Source organism: Rhipicephalus microplus, chromosome 8 (genome assembly GCF_043290135.1).
Source record: "Rhipicephalus microplus isolate Deutch F79 chromosome 8, USDA_Rmic, whole genome shotgun sequence".
Classification (NCBI taxonomy): domain Eukaryota; kingdom Metazoa; phylum Arthropoda; class Arachnida; order Ixodida; family Ixodidae; genus Rhipicephalus; species Rhipicephalus microplus.
In genome coordinates this window covers 41,455,811-41,471,790 of record NC_134707.1, presented here as the reverse complement: position 1 = coordinate 41,471,790, position 15,980 = coordinate 41,455,811, and the positions used below count along the sequence as shown (strand labels likewise).

The 15,980-nt window shown below is 47.0% G+C and overlaps 1 protein-coding gene across 1 annotated transcript in view; it reads right to left on the bottom strand.

Moving 5' to 3' along the window:
• Window positions 1–3,368: 3,368 nt before the first annotated feature.
• The window catches only part of LOC142768478 (uncharacterized), a 28,809-nt gene continuing 16,197 nt past the window's right edge, over window positions 3,369–15,980 (bottom strand). Inside the window, exons 5-6 of the mRNA XM_075870459.1 lie at window positions 5,801–5,912; window positions 3,369–3,462 (exon numbers count right to left, since the gene is read on the bottom strand). Coding sequence (XP_075726574.1) covers window positions 3,456–3,462; window positions 5,801–5,912 — 119 coding nt within the window. The 3' untranslated portion in view covers window positions 3,369–3,455. The remainder of the gene's footprint in view (window positions 3,463–5,800; window positions 5,913–15,980) is intronic.

The window sequence follows — 15,980 nt, the reverse complement described above, 5'->3', positions numbered from 1 at the left end:
GCCCTTGTAGTAGAATAGTTGCAAACAACTTTCTCGGAAAAGGGGGTGATGTCATAATATGTGCTGCGCGGGCGCGAAACAGAAACTAAAAAAAACGACAATAGTGTGCCGTGCGGTGGCGAAGAGGATGTGATGTGTGCGTGTATGTGCCGGGCGGTGCCTACGAGGAAGACGACAGCTCGTGAGGCGCGGCCTCGAGCGTGCGTGACCCGTGCCTTCGGCAGTGCGCGAGGTACGTCGTTCGAGGCAGGACTACCTCGTTGGGCGTCTGGCCCATAGGTACGACCCAGGCCACGTCGCGACACTCGTACCAGCCGAGTGGACAGCTCAGCCTCCGCTAGACGACCGGTCTAGGAGAGCTGGCGCCAGGTTCCTGAACCTGTCCTTGTCCCGCTGGTCGTGGAGAGCTGGCGCCGGGTGCCTGAACCTGCCCTTGCGCCGCTGTTCCAGGAGGGCTGGCGTGGGTTTCCGAGGCGGACTACAGGTGCTCAAGGGCACAACTCCCTGCCGCCGGAACACGTGAGTCGTCGGCTCCAGTTCGTCGACAGTGGCGCTGAGCCACTGGAGTTCGACGCGGCGACCCTGCGTCTCCCGACTTCGTCACTGCAGGTGACGACGCCGCCCAACGTCGACTTCGCCACTGAATGTTGCCGACGGGGCATCAACGACGGCCCAGGCTACTACCCCGACGACCTGAACTGTAGGCCGAACGTTCTACTTATTCATTTAGTTTAGCCGCGTGTTTTGTGTTAGGAACTTCGTAATGTGTGGGTAGTCCATGTGTGAAGGGTACAATAGAAGTTGGACGTGTGTTTGTGCACTGGCGTGCTGTCTGATTCTTTCTGGAGCGGTCCTGCCCCTATAACATCACACACACAGCCTTAAAACAACAACAACAACAACAACAACAACAGCAACAACGACGACGATGACGACGACGACGACAACAACAACAACAACGAAAACAACAAAAAGACGCGCGTTCCATAATATGATCTTTATTATTTAAAAAAAAGTTTCACAACAGTGATGCTGTGTAAGAAGATAAAAGCTGAAACCAGATAGCCTCGTGATTCCTTGCATATAGAACTATAGCTGTCTACAAATTGGTTTCAATATGGTACCAGCGGGCAGCTAACTGGGACCACTTGGAATTGAACTGGAGCGAGTTAAAACCTGCTGTTGCCGCTCTGTGCACTTGAAGGGAGAAGCACTTGCTTTATGTCACGTTTTACTAAACGAGTGTGTTTCATGACAACTATATGGCCTATGGGAAGTTTCCTCGTGCCAACGAAGTAAACCTTATTCGGTGCTTGCACGTTATGCTTGAACCATTTCATATTCATGACTATAAATACAATTGCGTATGAAAGTTTTGTTGCACATTGTTTATGCCTTATGGCTTAAAGTACACACATGTGGTATGCCTCTACTGTATGACTATTAGCTTAGGTTTCGTCGGGTTAGGTTATCTTGAAATGTAATTTGCTGAGAGTTCAGCACGGCACACTCGGACAGTTCAGCTGCAGTGCGCTGCCGCAGAGACATCACATCCAAACCTTGTCGTCACTGTGCCATAAACCATGGTCGAACCACGCAGTTCATGTTTCTGGAACGTTCAAACCATACACAGACACACAAAGAAAAAAAAACTAGTGCTGGCAAAAGAACGAGCACTAAAAATGCAACAAGGTAATACTCACTTAGAACTTCAGCGTTGTGATGCAGGTTTACGGTCGAGTAAATTGTTTCTCGGACAGAAAGCCTCAGAGCTAAGAAATGACGAAGCCGTTTGATGTAAGAAAAGAAAAGTAGAAACTCTAGGCATAATTAGGGGGAAAAGATAAAGTTGTAATGTACACACACCTAGTCTAAGGTGACAAACTAAAACATGTGCTATAAGTTGTCCTGCTATAATGTTTGTGAAAATTAACAGTCACTGGTGGCGTTGATGGTGGCGATGGCTTCATGAGTTGAGGCGGCGGACGCTGGCGATGTCTCAGCAGATGTAGTCACGCGCTGATTAGCAGGTCGACGCTTGGTAGACGAGGTAGCCCTTGCCCTAGCAAAATCTGCGGCTACTTACCGACGCTGGCCAATTCCGACGAGGTGATCACCACCCGGAAGGTTCCGCCCTCCACGGGTGCTTCGAGACAAGTGGCGAAGCCCGGACACCTGGGACTAGACCTTGAACAGTCACGGCCGAAACTCTGGAAGGCCGCGTGCCTCCGAGTACACCGTGGGCAGCTGGAGCGTCCTGGCCTTGCCTGACTTCACGCGTTCGGGTCCGGAACCCGACACCGCCATCGCGCGACACCCAGGATCTTCGCTCCAGCTTGCTCAACCTCGTTCTGCCCTCGACTCGTCTTCGACTGTACTCCTCTTCTTTGCCCTCGTGCCTTGGCCGCGCAACCTTTCGCGCAAACGTTCTCTTTTTTATGGCGGACCGCAGTTTCATGCGTGACATTTCACGCTTATGTCATCATAGTCTTTCAACCACTCAATCTAGAAGCACCACTGCCGTCGCCTCCGAGCACGTTGTACATAACACCACGGTGCCACCACACTTCACAGACAACACTACGTCACTATACCACACCACAAGTGTGAAGAGTTCTAAGCTTATGCAAGAAAGATTGAACAGTATACACTACTGTGCATACCACTCAAATGCTATACTTTAATTCCAACTGCTGAGATTTTGTTTAACCCAGGCATGTAAGGAGCACCATACAGCATCGTCTAGTTAGCGGAAATAATGGATGGCATCCTCACATTTCCGATTTTAGCTCAATAGTCGAATGCGACTGTGTGGTATTGGGCGTCTTTTTGCTATCGTTCCACAATCATGGACTTGACTTGCCACGTGGGCTTGGAACTTGTTGCATGATTGCGATGGGTGTTGTCGCTCGCATGTTCTTTCTATTTAGTGAACCGGTGGTTAGTGATGGAATCTGTGCAATTTCTATGGTACATGTGTTTTCGTCGACACACACCAACACACACACACACACACACACACACACACACACACACACACACACACACACACACACACACACACACACACACACACACACACACACACACACACACACACACACACACACACACACACACACACACACACACACACACACACACACACACACACACTCACACACACACACACACACTAATTACGGAACACTAACTCTATACAGATTCGCTGTAAAAGAGAGGTCGCAGTGTAGTTTTTTGGTTTCGGTTAAATATCGTTCACTCGCGATCGGCGGGACACCTCTTGCAAGATCTGTTAACATGCTCCGTTGTCGGCTAACATACGCGTACACCAGTGTTTGCACACACATCATTGAACACGACACCTGCAAGCACGCAGCGCCTTTAATGTTTTCGCGAGCCTTCCTGTCATCCGGGGCGTCTCCAATACGGACTTCCAGGCTGTCCTGTCACTGTCATCGCCTGAAGAAAAACAAAGTTGTCGAAAGATTGCAATGAGTAGGTGACGGTACGATGACAGCAAGGTGCAAAGATTGCTAAAGCAATGCTCATTATATTTTTCTTCTGTTTTCTAGGAGCCATAGCAAAATTAGATTCTTGTTTAATAATGCAAGATCTTCTTTTACAGCCCAGCATAGTGAAGCTTTACGTTACGCCGGTTAGTGTCAGCACAAAAGTGAAGCAGGTTCCAGCATAGCATTACCGAAAGGTAGGGTTCCTTAAGCTTCGCCTTCAAGAGTTGAATGCGATAACGATATGGGGAAATTGTGGATTACTACAACATAATCAATATATCAAGTTGAATGTGGCTCACGGCTGTCAAGTATTTGCTTATGCGTACATCTTGTGTGATGGCTGGTATGATTTAATGCACGAGTACTTGAGAGTCTATGCACGTGAAATATTTTCGAACGTGCTTTGTAACCACTGTGGGATCTTGAGAGAATATGCACAGTAAAGCACATCCACGACATCCATGTCGTGGATGTGGATGTCGTGGATGTGAATAGTTTGCCGGCTATAAACCACCAAGTCTTAACTAAAGCTGGGCACAGATACTCCGAACAGTAATCTCGAATACATATATCCAAATGCATGCGCTGGAATTCTAAAAGGGCAGATACTGAGATACCGTTCGTCTTGGATGTAATGCGATATTTCATAGATACGTTTGCGGAAATACAAAAAAAAGTATTCCGGAATGCAGATACAAAAATACAAACGCCGGAATACTTATTTTTTATTTCGAGTAGGCAGAGTATATAGCAGCTTGCGTGTCCTACCATTGCGTATGCGCTGGTTTAACTAGAATGGACTGGAAAGATAATGCGAGGCACGCTCTTATTCGCATATGCCGCATCTAACCTCGACTCTGGATATGTCCACGTGACGCGCTACACTGCAACTGTACCAAAGACGGAATCATAGAATTTCTCACAGTAATACTTAGAAGGTAACCATGGGTCACCGTCTATGTGAATTTTCCAAGGGGCGCTGTACCACGATTGTAATAAGGTATAAGACGTCTGCGATGCAAGTGTTAGCTGGCGTTGGGCGAGGCTTCACCAACCAATCCCATTAAACCACTTTAGGTTTCAGAACGGAATTTCACGGACTGGCAGGGTTATGATAGCACGATGAACGGAAGTAACAGGCGATAAACTGTCGCAGAGTGAACACTGACCGTGTAGCGTGTCTTCCGACTTCAGCGGGCGTTTACTGCATCTTAAGTTTCTCAAAAAATGCACATCCAAGCAGAAGTTCTCAAAGGTATATACATATATCTTGCTTATGTTAAATGCCAAGAGAAATAGTTCATTACAGGCTCCTTGAACAAGAACTTTAACGCGAAGAATGAAGACTCGTATCCAAGGTGTCCGGTCACTTCGTGAATTATGCCAATCATAATCCGACATAACAGCACTCGCATGCATACAACGTACAGCGTCACAGCAACGGGTTTCTCCTCAGGGCAATAGTGGAAAAATCTTGGGACGAAACGCATCGCCACTGTGCACAAACTTACACTGTACAGGCAAGCCTTCTCTTTGTTCTTGAAACTGTTCCAGTATAGCATCTTACGTCTTTGTGAATCGCAGGTGAAGAGCCATCGCTTTAAAAATGAAAGCGAACTCTCGGATGCGATTTAGACGACCTGGTGCACATACATGTGTGCGCGAAGAACTCCATACTGAGGGTATCAACACCGCTCTATAGATTTTATGTGTGTTTGGTTGACTCGTGCGTAACGCTCTCATGTTGACCAAACGCATACAGCGACACAAACTTCGTCCCGTGGTGTACGTTCGCGCTGTTCCTAGCTCTCATGCTGAAAGCGTAAAATGAAATTGTGGGTAAAAACAATTATATACATTCATGTTTTAAGCAGTAATAGCCACAAAGACGATGGAAAAAAGCGCGATACATGAATTTTCACATTGTGCTGTCAGATTTCTCCACACACCAGGCGGTCAGACTCGTTGTATACAACGTGCTGCAGCTGTAAAATTCGGGTCGTTCCCGATGGGACAACAAAACACCGTTCATGGTGTAAGGTACTTTAGAATTAAAATTTTATTTGTCCCTTTTCGTTCGTATGTCACTTCTCTCCACTGCTAGTATACCAATTCGAAAGCGCACTTAGAGTTAACTACCACGCCTTTGCCGTCCTTTCTCTCCACGACTAAGGTGTCTGCCAGCGCTTCCTCGCTGGTTTGAGACGCCAAAGCTCAGCATTCGATCAGCATTCAGATGTCCAGAACAGTGCACAGAATTGCGACGCGCAAATAACGATTCCTACCTGTTAAGGGCCATGCACTTGCAGGCCTGTCCGTGGCAAACGCCGCTGTATCCGGTGTGTTCCATGCAGAATTGTGCGCACCTCTGGTTGCCCGAAAAGCAGGGTACTTCTCCTGCGGGAGTGTTTGAAACGCGTATGAGGACGTGCGCTGACGTTTGACCAGCTATAATGCATCACGATCTGTCTACTTTCGGTGTTAACGAACGGATTCGTTCACACCGAAAGTAGACAGATACGTTCGGCAGCAAGTTCACAATGATGTTATAAACACAAAAGGCAGGATTTTATGATAAGATGGGAGCTTCTAGAGATTAAAATTTCGGAACTTGGGCGCCAATGAAGCTGACGTTTCGAGACTTGTCTTCATTATTTATTGCTGCCATGAACACAAACGGTGTCCACAGAAGGAGATAGATGCATCGAGGGGGGGAGGAGGTATGTTTTACTTCCGCGACATGACTGCCAAAGTTAGCCAGAAGCGTGTAACTGTAAAATTACCAGGCAATCTTGAAGGCTGTTTCACTCGAATATGAGGAACCTGCGCTTGCTAAACAACGTGTATAGATATTCACTATTGCATAAAAAAATATTCTCCGAAATTCCAGAAGGGGGAGGCACAGCCCCCCTCCCCCTTTGCATTCTTGTATGTCCCTGAAGCCGCCCCCGCTTGAAGACAAGACCAGTTGTTGAAACGTTGGCTCTAGGGACGCACCATGGTCAAGAATTTTTCATCACTGTTATGCGATTTGATGTGCTGTTGTTCTCAATGATGACAAGAGACCCTTATGAGTGAAATACGGTGGGCGACTATAATGATGATGTTGTCATATGATGGCGCTGTCATTGTCATATTCACCTGTCGTGTTTCGATGGAGATCACCGCGCACGCAGACTTTCCCAGCTTTCGCATTAATTAGGACAGCTGATTTTACTATTTTTTTACTCATCTGAAGACAGTGGACGAGTAACGAGTGCCAATTCGAACTGAAGCGGGCGTTCACGTCTATATTAGCGCTGGCTCGTTTGCTTGTAATCACAGTTTCTGGCGGCTCCTGATAAAAGACAAAAGACGTGTGACATAACCGCGGAAATAAACGTATCAATTATGTCTGCGGTATATGCAAATAATGAAGCCGACAAAAAATTAAGCTATGGAAGCCTAGAGGACATTATTTGTGACTCTTTAACTGTAACATATTATTCCTCACTTAAAATAAAATAAATTAAAATGCACGACAAAGGACATTTTCGCTCGGTGGGCTCTGAACACTGAACCTTCCAATTACGCGTCCGATGCTCTACTATTTGAGCTACGACAGAGCGTATTCTCCCGTCAACTTCTTTGTAGGGTATTTATGTATACCTGAGAATGTTACCCTCGGCCACAGCGTTGCGCAAGAGTCGAGTACGGTGCGAAGTGGCGTAGTATGTACCAATAAGGGCAGACAAGTGTTATCGAGTTTTAGAAGATTAACGTAGAACTATGTTTTGTTGTCATGTGGCTTGCTCACAACTTGCTGCAACCAACTGTGGTACAGTTGTGGCCTTCTTGCTGGCACAAGGCCACTCGTGATCACGTGATCAGACACAGCGGCACCTGTGCGCTGCTGTGAATAAACCTCTATAGAGATCTAGCGCGTCTGTGTATCGGTCAGTCATATTGAGTGCACATTTGCCAATCGGCGTCAAATGTTGATAGACTAATCTACACGGCGACGACTTTTCTTGACAGCTGTGGAGAAGCTGCAGAACCGAAACGCTTGCCTGCGCGTTCGCCATGAAATAGTACTTTTTTATTGCGGCCTTTTTTTTTATCACACTCATGAAGGTGGCGTTTGTTAACCATCGATCATCCTATCTCAAAAACATACTGAGTTTTTAAATGGCAACCTGATATGATGGCTTTGCAAGTGTCTTTCATGTACGGTGAAATGTCCACCGTGATGTACGACATGTGTTTTTTTTGTTTCCCGCTGTTCTTTTTGCTTTCCTTGTTTTCTTTTGTCGTGTCACGAATAAGAATGCGTGTGGTACACAAATGAATAGTTACCGCGCACGTCACACATTGTGTGTCTTTTTCTGAGGTTACTTCGTCTGGTTACTCGTAGCAAGAATGAGTCACGTAACGTTCTTATTTTCCAGTTTTTCTAAGGTAATGCTGTATGGAGTTTTACGTACCAGGAAGGAAGGAAGCAAAGGGAGAAGGCAGGGCGGTTAACCAGAAAGACATCCGATGGGCTACCCTATACTGGGGGATCAGGAAAAGGGAGAAGATGAGAAAGAGGGAAGACAAAGAAAAAAAGGAGAGAGACAGACAGTAAATTCACTGCAGCGTGCAGAACTCCACCGCAAGCCGGAGGCGTTCACACAAACCCATCGTCCTCAAAAAAGAAAAAAACACAAGAGGGCTTTGACTGCCTTGTGGGCTGTCGAAGGATGTGGACGGGGCTGTAATAGCACCTTCATAGAAAGAGCGGATCACCCAGTCACCGCAATGCGTTCGCAAGTACTTGTCTTGCTGAGCCAAATTGAGGACAGTGGCACAGCAGGTGTTCGATATTTTCATTGGTGCCGCAAACATCGCATGCCGCACTCAGTCAATCCGATTAACTAGGTATAAGCTTTCTGGAAAGCAACTCCCAGCCAAAGGCGATAGAGAAGCTAAGCTTCACGGAGATGTAGGCCGGGTGGAGGCCGGAGTTACAGTGAATGGTCAAGCTCTTGTAGTCTGGTATGTCATATGCTTGGTGTATTCCACTCAGTCAGTGTGAGACTTCGGGCCAGTTGAAGAATCTACCTTGCAGCACCCGTCCTTGAAAGCGCATTTCGAACGCTGTTTGCTTAGTGAGGAGGAGGAGGAAGAGGAGGAGGAGGAGGAAGATGGAAGTAGGAAGGTCAGAGAGGTTAGGCAGTTCTCAGACTGGCTGGCTACTCTTTGCTGGGGAAGGGGTTAAGGAAAATAAGAGATGACAAGAAAGAGACGTTGAAAGAGAAAAAAAAGAGAAGCACCACACTACAATCCACGAGGGTGCTTACAGTCTGTCTCTAAGACCACTTTCCCGCAAGAAGCGCAACAACGCTCTCAACGCCTATAGCGTGCCGAGGACAGTCTCGGTCAGTGTCCTAATTCCCTTTCTTCGGACAATTGGCGATTTTCTAGTCTATCTAAAACTTTCGACAGTTATTTTCTTGATGCACTGAACGAGGACACCGGCAGAGAAGATGGCAAAATGTCTCCACACAGCCACAGTTGGCGCCTGTCGGACTACTGGCCATTCCGATTAGAAACGAATAAGCATTCGTAAAGGCCACCCAAATCCACAGATGACACAAAAGTGTCTCTTCAGCTATGGTTATTCCTGATGGAAGACGGAGCTGTAAATGTGGGTGCAATTTATGAAGGCGGACGTTAGCGAATGCCGTTGAATTCCATTGAGCGAGTGTCTGTTCTCGTGCAAGTGACCGGAGCCTTGTAGCGGCATCCGTTCTTGATAATGGTATAGCTACACAAGGGGCATTACCATGAGCAGATCACGCTGCTTCATCTGCATGGTCCTTTCCATCGATGCTGTAGTGGCCCGGTATTCATTGATAACCTATGTCATGTTGTTTCTCAATAGCCTGGTTATGAAGCCGTCTTATATCAGCGACTAGCTGCTCATTTGGTCTATGACGATATGGCGATGCAATGCCCTGGAGGGCTGCTTCAGAGTCGGAGAAGATTGACCATGTCTGCTGTGGTTCTTCAACTAGAAACTTCAGGACGGCAAGAATGGCGGCGAGTTCTGCAGCCGTGGGTGATGTCAGATGCGATGTCCTGAACTTTATCGTGAGAAATTTCCCGTAATTGCCACTGTACCTGTTGAGCTTGCTGAAGTAACCGACCCGTCCTTGTAAATGTGAATGCGTCCACTGTGTTTCTCATGCATAAACAGCAGTATTGTTTGTTTTAGGGCCAAATTTGACGATTTTTTCTTCTTTTGCATTTTGAGGATGGTTGTCAGGCTTGCAGTGGACGTTGACACTACAGGGATAACAGTGGTCTTGCTGCGTGCGTGAAGTTACCGGGAATCACTGTGCAATGTGGAGCAATAATAGTGCAGAACACAGAGCGTGGGCTGAAATTTAGAAGGCAGCAAAATGATGCGTTGGAATCCGGTTGGCATGTCTTATGTGCGTTCCTAAAGCATTGACACGAAAGTAGGTTGTGATATGATGTTCATGAGCGATTGCGATAGTCGCTGCTGAATATGCGCATCTTGGAAGCTCGAGGCATATTCTGAGTGCTTGAGCTTGTATTAACTGGAGGATGCGTACGTTTGTTATTCGGGCCTTGCCGAGCACAGCTAAGCTGTAGCGCATGCAGCCGAGAAAAAGTACGGTATACAGTTGAAGCGTGGCTCGTATCGATGCCCCCATGATTTTCCCGCAAAAAACCTTAGGACGTGGCTGATCATGGTGAGTTTCTTTTTCAAGAAAGAGATGTGAGGGCTCCATGACAAGTCACGATCTATTATTACTCCCAGGAAACTGTGGATCTTTTGATAGCTGATCGTGTTTCCATTAACTCTGACGACGTATGGGGTCATTGCCTTGCGCGTAAACACTACCAGTGAGCATTTCTCAGATGACAGCTCCAGTCTTCGTCCTGGAAGGTAGCTTGTCGTCAGTGTATCCACTCTCTGAAGCCTGGCTCTTACCAGTAGACGCGTGATCCCTGATGCCCAGATGCAGATGTCGTCTGCGTAGATCGACAGATGCACGGACCGCAGCAGGGCATCAACGAGGCCAATGAGCACAAGGTTGAAAAGTATGGGGCTTAGGACCCTACCTTTGAGTATACCGTGATAAGTCTAATGGTGCCTTGTTGCACCATCTTCTGTCTGAACGAAGAAGGTTCTGTCCCTCAAATAGCCGTAGATTCATTGGTAGACGTGGCCCCCCAATCCATTGTTACCCAAGTATTCCAGAATGGTTTCACGCAATACACTGTTATATGCACCTTTAACATCAAATAACAGTGCCGCTGATAATATCTTTAGGCTTTTCTGTTGTTGTACAGACGTGACAAGGTCAATATTATTGTGCATGGAAGACCGTCCACGTCGAAATCCGGTCAAAGCATCGGGGTATATATTGTTATGCTCTAGGTACCACTGTAGGCGAGTCAGCACCATTCTCTCCATCATCTTTCCAAAACATCTGGCAAGTGCAATGGGACAATAGGAGGCCATGACCAGAGGCGATTTGCCTGGTTTGAGCAGGGGCACAAGGCGGCTGCACTTCCACGAAGGAGGAACCAAACCGTTGCTCCACGAGTCATTGTGTACAGCTAGAAGGGCACACCGAGCTATTTGTCTGAGGTTAGCAAAGGCCATGTAAGTGACTCCATCAGGTCCTGGAAATGACGAACGCTTGCATGCTGATAACGTGGCCTGAAGCTCCTCTGGAAAAAAAAACATATTGTCCATCCGAGTGTCTCTGCACATCGGCGCGTTTCGTAAGCTACTCATGCTGATCCTGGACCAGTGTTGGAAACCCTGGCGCAGAAGTCTTTTGCTACATCAATTTCACGTCGGCTTTGATGGATAGCAAGGCATTTGAACCGGCGATGCTGTTGTGGCAATGTTCGTAGGCCGCGGAATATTCTCCATATTTGCGAAAGAGGTTTGTGGGGATCGAGGGACTCGCATAATGACTTCCATCGTAGCCACTGCAGTGCATTGATTCGATGCTGAATTTTCTTTTGTTGAAGTCTCGCTTCCCTCAAGTTGTAGATCGATTGCGTGCGCCTATAATGTCGTTCAGCACGACGATGGATTTCTCGAAGTCGCTCCGACTCCACTTCATATTTACAAAAGTCGGACAAAGGTGCACGATTAAACGCTGCCTCTTCGATGGCGGCTTTCATTATACCTTCTAGGCTTTCAAGAGAACCTTCTTGGTTTCTCTCGTACTGCTTCCCTGTGGATGACCTATAATTCGACGAGCCGACACATGAAGAGAAAGCAACCGGAGACTTACTTAGCCCCTAGATCTTTATACAGGTGGGGATGTAATCACTGCCATGATTTTCAATGTCTGCAAACCATTGCCCCTTAGTGCTTAGGCTAAAGTTAGGTTGAGACAGTTACTATATATGAGACCCCGTAAAAACGTAGGGGTGCCGTCATTTAAACAATATAGTTTGTGATCAGATGCAAAGGAGGATTCATGGCTTCCCTGACGGTCCATGTTCTGACTTCTCCACAGCGGGTGATAAGCATTAAAATCACCAGTAATTATCTGTGGCCCAGGTGTCACTATTATAATGGCACTTAATCTTGCTGGATCAGAGTGGCCTAAAGGCGAAATATATACTGCAACTAGAGTGAAATTCACGTTCTTATGTTTAACTCTCACGCACACGTATTGGTTGCTGTCATCCGGTGATACTGGACGCTCAATGTATGTGAATTCGCAGCTGACGTAAACAATGACCTTACTCTTTTCGTTGCAGGTTGCAGACCTGAAAGCTTCGTATATCGATAGTGCTAGGGTGTTTTGAAGGCGCGGTTCACTAATGATGATAACTGGAAACTTTTTTGTCAATAGAATTGGCCAAAAAACTGAAAGGCGGGGTTTAAGGCCTCAGGCATTCCATTGGAAAATTGATGCCTCTTTCACTTCTTTATGGAAGGGCTGCAGAGAAAGGTGCTTCTCTATCCGTGAAAGTACCGGATTAAAAGCGTTCAATATTTGAAGGCCACTGTCAGCAGCTGGAGTCTGAATATTGTTCAGGAGTAATCGAATGGTCTTCATGAGGGTCTTAACTACGGCTATTACTTCGTTATCTTGACTGTCGCGACTTACTCTGAAGTAGCTTTCAGCGGGAGATGCTGCGGCTATACTGGCGGATTCATTGACGGAAGCGCCGGCCACGCGTCAGGTGGGTCAATGATTCTTGCGTCTTCTTAGGATGCCTGTTGTTGGTAGTTGTTGCCGCTTGTGGTGGCGAAGCCGTGATACGGGGTAGCTGTGCATCCCTGCCATTGTCAGAATGGGTCTTAGAAGTTCTCCTGTAGCGGCGGCTGCATTTCCGATGAAGGCGGAGATGTGGTAGGCCCGTGTGCTCAGATTTGGGTGCACGTTAAAGTACCCCAGGTGGTCTTAATTTACGGAGCCCTCCACTACGGCGTCTCTCATAATCATATAGTGGTTTTGAGATGTTAAACCCCACATATCAATCAAGTTCTCCTGTAGCGAGAACGCCGACGTCGCACTTTAGCTGCAGTCTCCTCGTGGGTGTAGCCATCTCTGGTCATGTGCCTCAGCACTTACATCTCCTTCTTCATATCTGGGCACTCCTTTGAAGACGCATTGTGAGGAAAATGGCATTTGCGATTTTCTGCTTGGCAGGCTTCTGTGTTGTGCGACTCCAAGCATCGGAAGCACAGAGCGAAACTTGTGCAAACAGCTCTCACGTGTCCCTTTCTACAGCAGTTGTAATACTGAAGAGGTCTCGGCACGAATGGCCGCACTGTGTGTCGAAAATGGCTAACTCTTGCTTGAGATGGGAAACTGTCACTCTTGAAAACAAGTTTTACGCATCATGAGCTCCCGATACGGCGGGCTTGCAAGATGGTAGTAGCTTCCGTCATTGGTTTGATTAGAAGGAAAAAAATAAATGACGCTGCTAGAAATGTCGACGTGGTATATAATACCTGCCCTAGAGTCCTTGCCATCTAGTATGCAAGAATGTACGGTGCTGTTCCCCAGCCCATTTACTTTGCTCAATGCGTCGAGAGCAGTACGTTGGGTAACGTCTCTCGCCAGAAAATTCTTGCGGCCATTTATTCTCACGCCTGTTATGTGTCCCGGAACGAGCGTCTCAAGAGACACAGACGTGGCTTGGCGATTACGTCGGTTCACGTTGTCCGCGGTATTCCGTGATACAAACAAAATAGCGTGAACCAGTGGATCTTGCATATTCGTAATGGCCTTACTTTGGGAAAGAGATGTCGTAAAGTAGCCTCCTCTTCGCCTTGTGCCTTGCCATGGGCAGAAAGTCCCTTTTATCGGAGCTCTCATCACTGGCCGTAGGGTATATCAGTGTGTCCTCACTGTTAGCGTCATTTGGGTGGCCGGAGCGCTTTCTTGGAGTGGCCACAGATGACGTGAAAGATAAGGGTGGAGGTCTGGTTATACTACGTCCATATCCACAGGCAGAAGAACGGCGTCTTCTACAAGCCCCAATGAAAAGGGGGAAAATGTAACAGAGATCGAAACCAGCGTTCCACTCGTAAAACACTTCATGCGAGCAGCATAATCTGCGGAATAATTTCCGCTGATACCACAATGCCTAGGTAACCACTGAAAGACAATGTAGTGGTCCTTTTGTATTAATGGGTGGTGAAGTTTTACGGTTTGATAAATCATCTGGTCGTGGCTGCACTCACTGTAACGTGACCGCGGTTACTGTAACGCTGGTTTTAAGTCGGAGAACATGGGTCTTTCTTAAGAATTGATGAGTTCCAGTGCACTACGCTGAACCTCGAGTTGTACCACCGCGGATGTCGACGCATGTAAAGTCTTAAAATGCGGAGTCACCCCTTGCGATGGTAAACCACTGCTCCACCAGAACTGAACGACGTAGTCGAGACATCCGTGTAGGTTTGCACGTAGTTATTGTAGTTCTGGTCCATAGGAATAGACTCAGTTGTTTCAGGGAATGCGTCGGTATGTCCGATTTTCTCTGCATTCCTGGGACAATTAAGTAACCTCACGGCTGGCTCAAGCCCGATGGAACAAGCAGTAGCTTTGATGCAGGTACACACGCCTCAGTAAATAATGATGAGCTTTCTTGCAGACAGTGGCACCATATTTTGGACGGGGCCTTTCAGCAGTCAAGCTCACCAGGTGGTGGGAAGGCGTCCAGGCTGAATTCCTGAGGTGCATACGCATTGTCTCGGTAATAACATGTGTCTTTATTGAGTAATCGTGGGCGATGGCAATAGTTTCAGCCGCTGAAGCCCTGCGGGGTAATGCAAGGCATATCTTAAGTGCTTGGCCGTGAATGCTCTGATTTTTGCGCAGGTTAGTCTTGCCGGTGTTCGATATTACAAGTATGGTGTACCACAAGAATCCGGTAAACAAACCCATGCACAGTTGTAGATTGGATGGTATAGCCACTCCCCATTTCTTTCCTTCAAGAAGTTTGAGCATGGGACATGTTGCGATCAGCCGCTTCTTCAGATAGTTCACGTATGGAGCCCAGAACAGGTTTCTGTCTATTATGACCCGTAAGAACCACTGGCTTCTTCTGAACGATATTTGTTCTTCGTTAATCGATATGCCGTAAGCAGACATTGGTTTCCGCGTGAACGCTACCATTGCTCATTTTCCGCAGGACACCTCGAGACCTTGTTTACGAAGGTAGCATGGCGTCGTTGTGGCAGCCTTCAGAAGACGGACGCGAAGCTGAAGACTTGTCACACCTGATGTCCAAATGCAGACGTCGTCAGTGTATATACACTGTTCTAACGTGCTTGGTAGGTTTTCGACTAAGCGAAACCACGGTATGATTATTAGAGACGTCGTAGGGGAGGGCTCCGAAAATTTTGACCATCTTGTGTTCTTTACCATGTATAGGCATCGCCGATGAAGGTGGTACGATATCGTACCGCCTTCATTGGTATATGAACACATTGGGTAGAATCGAACCCACGACCTTCAAAATTTTCAAGTTGAGCTAGCGAAAATCAACAAAACAAATAAAACCTTCTTGGTCGTAGGTACAGTAGATAGAAAACAAGTATGGTAAGCCACTGGAGAATGAAAAAAAGCTTAATTTTTTATTCTTGGACATCACTGTGTTTATTGCACTCCTGTTTTCGCATTAAAAATGGCGTCCCCAATACTAGCTAGACAAGTTGCGTGGCTGGTGAAGTCGCTTTTTTTTTTCTACGAGGAAGATATACTCGAAATGCCATAGGAAGTAGCTTTAAAGACAGACCTTGCAAGTTATCTGCAACGTCCATGCTGTCGACCTGAATTGTTAACAAATGCTGCGAGCAAGCAAAAATCGACACTTGAAGTGAAATTGGCTGCGCACTACCAGTGTAGAAAGACACACGCGCGGATACCCCATCTCCATACATCACACCCTTCACTTCCGAGATAAGTTGTAGCTGTGTGTAAG